Here is a 9,822-nt window from a genome sequence, read left to right as displayed (position 1 = left end):
GTGTTTCTTCACCCTGGACCAGCTTAGCTTTGACCTGAGGAACTAAAACGTTATCAAGTCTGACTTCAGCAGCTGTGAATCCGGCCTCCTGCAGTATTACGAGTCAGGTGGACGGCAAAGAGGAAGAGGAGGGGCTCGACCTTCACATAAACTGTACAGGTGAAGTTCATCCAGGTTAAATAACATCATTATTAATATTTATATATTTATTTTTGGATCGTCAGAAGCCGCAGCAGTCGTAGTCAATTTCCATTTATGTACTGTAAATAAAGGAAGTGAAACTTTGGATTGTCTCGAGAGTTTTAATGTAGACACCTCATCAGAGTTTCTTCTCAGTTGCACTAATGTATATACATGATCAGACATTATGATTAAGAAACATCTGTGAAATTGCATTGAAAGTAGTTATTGGACACATTTGAAAAATAGCATTTTTATCAACAGCTTTCATGTTATGTGATGCAGTGACTCCATATCAGTGCCAGAAATGATTACCACACAGGCCGCATAGAATACACCTCTTCGTATTGGATTTTAGAGCATCTTATCATTTGTATTAATATTCTTATAGAACGTTTCCATGTAATGTGATGCTGTGACTCCAAATCAATATGAGAAATTATTACAACAGCGGACAAAATTGGGACACAGCACTGCAGAAGGTGGCGATGGTTGAGCACAGACCTCAGACATAAAGCTGGAGGTAGACATTTTATCATCAGATCTTTAATTTTTTGTAGCTTAGGTAAATGTTACACCTCAGCAGTGGTCCTCCATTCCACTTGCTGAATATTTTAACTTTTTGGAAGAGTAAAAAAACCTGCAGCTAAACTAGTCTAAAAAGCAGACTAAAAAGATACTTTTAAAAGTATCTGAAATGGCCAATCACAGAGTCCTGTACTTTGGGCAAATCAGGGTGGTTCTTTCTTTCAACCAATGAGAAAGCCCCTTTCTTTCAACCAATCAGAGTGCTTCTTTCTTTCTGAAACTCAGTGTGGTGTGTAGGCTGGACTCCATCACAACACCCAAACATGGTACTTGATGGTAATTTTGGGGTGAACTTGGCAATCATGTGAGGGCTACACTGATATTTGGGTATTTTTACTAAAATAGCTATGGTACATTTTCTTGTTCGTCCTTTAAATAGACAGTTACTTGGAGATTTAATACCTTTGAAGTGAGCTCTGATCCTGCTGCTCATTCACATGCACATATCTTTTAGCTTGTGTACAAGAAAATATGACCATGAAAGTAATGAACAAATATATTTATTCAATTCCAGTTTATTAAATAAAAATTCTATCTGTGGAGTCAGTTTTAAAATCAAGCTAAATCTAAAAAGTGTCAATTAAGGGACGTTTGATCGAAGAGTTTATCAATCAAAGTTATCTTCACATTTTAGTTAGATGATTTTTCCATACTAATGGAAAACACTGTTTTACACAATATGTGATATTTCTTTAAGACTGCATACACACAGGCACACTCAATCAACAATGCTGACATACAGTAAGTATGTAAAAAAAACTGCTGCAGTACTGAGTAATGCAAAGCTTACTGTGCCTATATCCTGAGAATCAGAAAAGAAAAAAAATTAATAGTACCAAAAACTAAGTGCTCAGTTTTGGCTTATGATATACATGTTATTATTCTTTGGTAATCTCTGCAAATTTTTCAAGTTAAATATTCAGATCATCAGTGAAACACGTTTTAGAGAGGATTAAAAGTGAGGACTTGTCTAAGCCTCATCAGGACAGGCAGGAACGCTGGCAAGAGCTGAGATGAGCCCCTCGAACACGCTGATGCCTTTCAGGAAGACGTGCTCATTCAGATACTCGTTGTGATCGTGCAGCAGGATTGGAGTCCGGTTCATTGGGGAAAAGCCGATAGCAGGGATGCCCACCTAGATTCAGCAAACAATCCCATTAGCGAGCACAGAGCTGGGGGAACGCAACAGCTTTCGGCCAACAGTGTCAGATGTCATTTTCACTGAATGACTGTAATAAAATCTTTTTGTTGTTGTCCCTGCTATCACATCCAGTTCTTATACTCACAGCTCGGATGAAACGGCTATCAGTGGCAGCTGGAAATATCTCCTTTTCCAGAGTCATATTCCTACAGTGGATATTGACATGAGACAGTCCTTCAGTACAGTAACTTCATGCTTACTTTCATGCTCATGTCAGCTACAGTTATCTGGATAAACGTTTCCTAAACATATCATAAAAGAGCTACGTCCTGTGTAGAACATAGTGAATAAAAAAAGAAGCGTTTCCTCAGAGACAAGTAACTGTGGACAGGAGAGACATTGCAGTTCTTTCTAAACATGAGAAAAGGATTGTGGGAGCTGTGTGAATATTTACAGCAAAGGTGTGAAGTCTCATCGAGCGAATGCATTAAATAGGTTGTGCAAGCAAAAGAAATCTTACTTCATGATCCATTAAAACAGAATATAAAGACTTTAGACTGAGAAAAGTGTTCATCTACTGTAAATAGATGTAAAGCTTCTGTTGGTCAAAAGGAGAAATTAAAACATAATTTTGTGGATATGGTGTCGACAGAAAACCTTTGTAAGTTATTTACACAGCATCTGACACTGGCCTGCCACGTATTGCTGCAACAGCTAAACTTCAATAACAGAAAAAACAGGGTGAAAACACACATACTATGTATTAGTGTGATTGGTGTGTACAGGGGACTCACATTATCTTGCAGGCGCCACTGAAGGCGCTCCACCAAGGATCACGCTCCTCGGTTGAAGTCACATTCTGATTCATATGTTTCTGCAAAGAACAGAGACTAAATTTAATGCAACTGACAACAGGAACAATCAGCACTTTTATGATGTACTGAGTGTGAGCACACTGACCTGAGCAAATTCATAAGTGACATCCTCTCCTGCTTCTTTACACCACTCTTTGATCTGCCTTTCAAACTCCTGTAGGGAGGATAAGGACAATTTGGACGTTAGCGTAGAGTTGACTGGGCTGGAGATTATTTCACACCGACAAATCTGTACAATAACGTGAGCAGGTCACACAGACAGATGCCAATCTGTAGACACACATCTACACACATACGACCATAAAAGCTTGCACACCTGCAGATTTACTGTGGGTGGTATTCTGAGGTCAAAGCTGACATCCATTTCAGGTGGGATGACGTTGTAGGCCACGCCTCCTTTGACCATGGTCATATTCACAGTGGTGACATCGCCGAGCGTGAAACACTCACTGGTATTAAGCCTGAAATACACACACGCACACAGTAGTAATGACATTGCTGCTGCTATGAAGTAATTATCTAAAGGAGAATCGTATTTTTGTATATTGGTTGATACTAAAAACTAAACTTGACTTTTAATCAAGGAAATCTACATCAAATCTTTTATTCTTGGTACCAAAGAACTAATTAGCAACTGATAACTGCTCTTATTCCTCTACGACTCCCTAACCATAGAATTTCTTTTAAGTCAAATTCAAATTTCTTGCTGTTTCTTTACACATCCATGATTTCCTAATAACTCCCTTGAAGGTTTCCTGGAGATTGATGTTAATTTGGTACTAATTATGGGGAATATAAAGGCAATGTACTGTAACTGGTACTTTAATAGAGTTCAGTTAGCTGAGTTCATAATTTTCTAGGAAGTTTCCTGGAAAAATCAATGTCAACTATAAAGGAACAAAAGACGCATAAAAAAATACATAATTACAAGATTAGCCACATGTTCCTGTTCTGTGAAAGACTAACGAGGTGAAATCCCAGATTTTCCATTAAAACAGCCTCAGCTTTTCAGGTGTTTGTGGAACAAATTTCTACAAACATTTAACACACAATATGCATGAAAACATCATTATTTCATGAGTGTCACTTCATTTCCAGTGCCATTATTCTGTTACAGGTGGTAACAGGTTTGGCACAGGTGGCAGATTATGGCCTCGGCAGGGTAGTCCAGTTTACATCCTTCAGCTTTGAACATGAATGTGGCATTTTTACTGTACACGTGGTTCATTAAAACATCTCGGAAGCATTATTCTCAGAGGGACCAGCCTTAAACAGATTCACATCCCCTTTAAGAGAACAGGTGGAGCAATCAAGATGTACGTTTTGAGATGCGTTCAGCACATTATTTGTGTCTACGGTGTGAAAAGCAGCATAGAGGGGAGCTTTCATACTTCCTGTAGGGACTGTAAAGCTAACATCTAATAGCATCAAATATGCTGTGATTAAACTTCGAGTCATGAGAAACTCTGTCTTGCCATACATATTACGAAGTAAACGGTTTTTCACCTCACCTAAGTTTCTCCTTCTCTCTGAAATCCAGGAAGGAGTTTATGACTTGTCGCTGAAAAGGAAAAGACAGTATGGTCACCCAAACCCTCCTTCTCAGTCCGTGTTACAACAAGACTGGCAGTAAGACATTGACTCTTACCAGCTTCTCGGCGGCTGTGTTCTCCACAAACCGAGAGCCGTGACCTGGACTGCCTGGGCAGTGGACTGTAATCCCTGGAAAGAAAAAATCATTCTGCTTGACTCACGATCGACTTTATCATCCACCAAAAATCCTGGAATCTGATAAGATGGAAGTCTTTTACTGATTACTGTGTGTATGCTTGTATTTTATACTCACACCAGGGGTTCCTCTCTCCATAGAACACAGTGAAGGCCTCACCAGGGTTGGCCAGACCTACAGACCACATGCAGACAGAGTACTTTTAACATTAATCTAATGCATAACGATAATTATAAAAAGGACAAACTGTGGGGCAAAGGACAGAAGTTGAAGATGTACAGATTAGCAGCTACACCAAAATGAGGTTTTATGAACTTCCACAACCAGGGACTGAATTTCAGCACACATTTGCCTAATAACCTAACCTGAACCTAACTAAAAATGGCCGTTAAAAATATCAAATTACTGATATTATGGATTTCTCACAGACCTAAAAGTACTGCTATTGCTAATTTCAATAAATTGTTTCCATGACATCGAACCAGAACTTTAACAATCCAATCACAGCAAGACTTTAACTGATCATAATGTAATTAGGACAAACATAAACATTGTCGTTTTAAATTAGGTTATTATGGGGCACACCGCTGCAATGTTCCAAGTTCAAGTCCAGCTGGGGGCCTTTGTGGCACCTTTCTCTCCCTCATTTCCTGCCCTCACTTCACCGTCTGTAATGAACACTTAAAATGCCCCAAAAATACTTTAAAGTCACTATCAACGCAAATGTGACAACACCGATGGTTATATGGACAAAAGTCATATCATCCATCCCTAGTTTAGTCTGTTATAATAACCCAGAATAAAGTGAATATGCTTGACAAGATGTCCTGATATGGGACTAAGATGGAGGCGAAGGTTGCCACAACATGAAGTAAAGTGATGTTTCTGTCTCCGAATCCTTCATTTCACCTCTGAGGGCATTACACCAAACACCAAAGGGAAAAAGGGCTGCGAATCTAAATGGCATGCAATTTAGTTGAGCGGAGGTTTCTGTCATCATGGTATAAACCCAGTAACTGACCCAGTTTCGACTTATGTAGTAACTGAGTGACCTACGGTGATCAGGATCTTATTCATTAACTTTGTAAAGACACTTATTTACCTTCATCAAGCGCAAAGCCAATGTTTAATTTTTGGAAGTCTGGATGCTTCACAAATGTTTCCATTCCCTTGTGACCGCCAACTTCTTCATCTGAAAAAAAAAAAGAAAAGAAAATGATAAACTTAGTTTGCCATATTTTCATTTACCAAAGTGTTCATAGTTGGAGAGCATGTAGTTATAGTTTATGTATCATAATTAAAGGCTTCGCTCTGCACACCCAAGCAGGTTTTTCAGTCATTCTCCAAGGACCAATAGGAGCACGCCAAAACCCAACCCAACAGTGCCGGTTGGGGTTTTGGCACTTGAATCAAAGGAGTTGCGCAGTAAATAGATAAGACACCACATGTATCAACAGCCTCATGAACACTACTAAACTACTAAATACATATTTAAGGTGGTAAAGAGTCCAGTACTTTTACTAATTGTTAAAAGGAAAAAGGAATAAATTCAAGTTCATATTTTATCTCCACCATCTGCGGCTCAGCTGACAATGTTATACCTGCTGCTTCAATCACACTTTAAAAGGCTTCCCACCTCCCAACAGGGGTACAGGCAAATGGAACGCACCCACTGATAAAGCTCCTTATTGGTCTCTCTGTAAAGGTAAAATCACATTACATTTCCAACCTACTAATATTCGCTCCATCTGACAATAACTTCTATTGAAGCCTGACAGACGGACAAATTCAACCACGTATTTCGGTAATCAGCCCTGATGGACAGTAAGAGTTCAACCTTGTTCAACTCTGACTGAGCAGATACACTCAGCCTGCCAATAAAAACACTGCTGTGCTGTTTTCTGAAGTAGAGAGAAGTTATTTTCCAGCGTGTTTCATCACCACGTTTAATAAATTATCAGTCTACTAACTGTAGTGAGGCTCTCTTTCACTGTTTAGTTTATGCTCTTTCAGATCAATATTTATTGACCTGCATCAGAACCGTGAAATCCCGTCGTTCGTCCAGGCTGCCTGCAGGGCACTTTCACTGAATGGAAGGGTTTAAAATTCACAGGTCTAAAATAGCTACTTAGGAAGAGAGGAATGTGTCCATCAACACTCCTTCACCATCTTGAGAAGAGTTTTAATCAGGCAAAGTGTGTGAAAACCCCTGTGTGGTTCAACCAAGGATGTCTACATGCTTTGGGAACAAACTACAAACAGATGCGGGAAGCTATCCAATATCATACCGGGAACGAACATTAAGTGCACAGTGCGCATCAGTTTCCGTCCCTCTGCCTTTAGTCTTCTGACTGCCTGGATGTATCTGCAAAGAACAAAAGAAGACACGGCAGGGTTATGACAGAAATAAGAACTGGAGTCTGAACTGACTGTATGCAGGCTGAGTGAGCGGGTGTCTAAACTGGTGTTTCACATAGGACATAATCAAAAGTGAAGATCACAACAACACTAGAGCACAAATCCTGTTTAATAAAACAAGTTATCAAGGCAGTTTATACCCACTGTATAGTTACACATTTCATGTCCTGTGATCCACGGGCATAAATGTTGCCCTCTGCATCTTTGAAAGCACTGAAAGCATCGTATTTCCAATGTTCCTGGAGAAGAGATTGATATCAAATCTATTTTTTTCATATCTATAACACATTATGACAGGATTGTAACGCCATAAACAGAGACAGATGCCATACCTGGAAAACAGGTACAACGTCTGTGTGGGAATTCAGTACGATGGATTTCAAGGTCGGGTCCGTCCCTTTCCATGTCATGATGCACACAACTCTGCCTGGACAAACCTAAAAGGGAGGGGGAACAGCAGATAATGCCCACTATTTCCTTTCAGAGAAAGTATTACTAATGCCTGTATTTTACAGCTTATACACAAATAGTTTCTACAGACCTCAATCTTTTTCATGGGTAGCCCGAGCTCCTCCGCCATTCTGTCCAGGAACCGAATAGCAGCATCTATTAATGAATAAACACAGAGCAGAACAGTCGGTTTGAATAGTTATTATTGTGTTAACTTCTCAGAATACTTGAAAAGTCATAATTCCTGCTGCCGTCAGTGGTGCCATCGCTGTTGGACTTAGGTAAGGTTACAGAAAACCGGGAACGTAAATCAAGCTTTCCATTTTCAGCCTCTTTCAGGTCAGTGTGAAGAGGCAACCACATGAGAAAAGCCACCTAGAGGTGTTTTAGCCAGCCCCTCTACTTAGCTCTCACTACTTTTAGAGATCCCAAACACTGCCAGGCCACCTGGGAGAGAAAGTCCCTCCAGTACAACAAACAAAAGACAAATCTTGAAAATGGAACAAACACAAATGGCTAAAATAATCTGAGCAGTCGTTATTTGATTATTGATTATTTTGGTCAAGGCCGTCAGTTTTCTCAGTGAGGCGAGAGCTTTTCTCAGCCGCTTCCTCGTCAGTACCACAAACTTCATACATATCTGGAAGTATTTAATGTCTAACAGACACAGATAAGAGCTGGACTTTGGTAACTCATAAGACATAAATTGATACAAGTGATACAGGCAAATTAATTTCACAGCTCGTAGGTTTATCTTTAAACGCCTCATCACTACAGATGTGTAAAATGATATGATCTGACAATGATAATATGTGAAGTAGTACAACAGCAACATATAAATACTGCATATGGTGTTAATTGGAGGCTGACAAACCACATATTTTGGACATTTGTTACGTATTCCAACGGCCGCCTTGACTCACACACACAGATAAATGCCAAAAACCAAAGTGCGACCTGTCCAAAGGGCATGTCTTAGTTGCAGTGTCTTGTGATGAGGACGGCTCACCGTAGTCAGGCTCTGGGTGGACAGTTTTGAGACGGAGGTACTCTCTGAACAGACTCACAGAGGGGTCTTCCCCCTCAGGAGAGCTCTGACCTCCTCCAACACCTGGACCATCTTTGTCAGGCAGCATGGTGTTAACAATTCACTCCTCTGGGGACACAGAGATTATACCATTAAAAAAAGAAACACATGACATATTACAATCAATCATAATAACCATCATGCCAGGATCATGTGGGAAACATCTAATTATTGTGTCTTTTACCTGACCTTTTTTTTTCAACCCCAAAGAGCGAACCAGGTACTGCACCTATCACCGGCTCCAGCTATATAATAGCTGTTGTCTCACAGGCCGATAGGTGCCAGGCCAGCAGCCTGTAACTCACTACTGTCAGCTCTAGTCACCTGCTTTAAAAGGCACTACCCGAGGACCAGTTACATGCTAACAGCTAACCAAGCTAGCCTTATAGTTAACTTATTGTTCTGTCATTAGCCGCAGCAGAAGCTATGGCGGCGACTTCAGCGCTAATAGCCCAGACTGGTGATAATAAGCGGGAATTAAAGGTCAGCACACAGCACAGCTCTGTTTGTTCATGGTTATTTAGGCACAGTTGTCAATCACAGTACTCACCCTGAGCAGCTCGTCAGGTGAAGCCGCATCAGTGGGTCTGCTGAACCGGAAGTCAGCTGACCGGCCTGCTCAGCCCTTCAAAATAAAAGGCCTGTCCACGGAATATAATGGTTACATTTTTCTGCATGGCCTTTAGACAATGCTTCAAACTGTTTTGAGGTATTAACATAAAACATATTACATAAGAAGAAATGTTTAACTACAAACTACAAGAAGGGTCACCACTGAAAATAGAAATAATAATTTTATCAAATAAGCTCTATCATGACATCAGAAGCGGAGTAACATGTTAATCATTATTATTTTTAAACATCAGTCATGCATCAGTGTTTGTGTGACATATTATTCAAAATCATGCACAACTCTTGACATGGACAGGCCAGGCACATCCTTCCTCCCTAACTCCTACTGTGTCTCTGTCATAACTGTGTTTTGCCACTTGTTCTGTTTATTCAGGTCACTGAACATACACACGTGGACAAAATTGTTGGTACCCCTCTGTTAATGAAAGAAAAACCCACAATGGTCACTGAAATCACTTGAAACTTACAAAAGTAACAATAAATAAAAATTTATTGAAAATTAAACAATCAAAATCAGCCATTACTTTTGAATTGTTGTTCAACAGAATTATTTAAAAAAACAAACTAATGAAACAGGCCTGGACAAAAATGATGGTACCCATAACTTAATATTTTGTTGCACAACCTTTTGAGGCAATCACTGCAATCAAACGATTTCTGTAACTGTCAATGAGACTTCTGCACCTGTCTTCTCCAGATGGCATGTTTCAGCTCCTTCCAC

The 9,822-nt window shown here is 39.9% G+C and overlaps 1 protein-coding gene across 1 annotated transcript; it reads right to left on the bottom strand.

The window, feature by feature from the left end:
* Positions 1 to 298: 298 nt before the first annotated feature.
* LOC139212268 (aminoacylase-1-like) lies at positions 299 to 8,534 on the bottom strand. The gene is made up of 14 exons (XM_070842781.1): positions 8,391 to 8,534; positions 7,473 to 7,537; positions 7,264 to 7,368; positions 7,076 to 7,170; positions 6,802 to 6,878; positions 5,616 to 5,705; positions 4,631 to 4,687; positions 4,433 to 4,506; positions 4,296 to 4,345; positions 3,101 to 3,245; positions 2,870 to 2,938; positions 2,704 to 2,783; positions 2,055 to 2,115; positions 299 to 1,903 (listed from the first exon to the last, which is right to left on the bottom strand). Exons 1-14 carry the CDS (start codon positions 8,515 to 8,517, stop codon positions 1,739 to 1,741), a joined length of 1,260 nt encoding a protein of 419 aa, XP_070698882.1. The 5' UTR covers positions 8,518 to 8,534; the 3' UTR covers positions 299 to 1,738.
* Between the last annotated feature and the right edge of the window lie 1,288 nt (positions 8,535 to 9,822).

The sequence above is a fragment of the Pempheris klunzingeri genome, chromosome 2, assembly GCF_042242105.1.
Source record: "Pempheris klunzingeri isolate RE-2024b chromosome 2, fPemKlu1.hap1, whole genome shotgun sequence".
NCBI lineage: Eukaryota > Metazoa > Chordata > Actinopteri > Acropomatiformes > Pempheridae > Pempheris > Pempheris klunzingeri.
The sequence above is the reverse complement of the archived record's forward strand: the minus strand, read 5'-3'. Positions and strand labels throughout refer to the sequence as shown.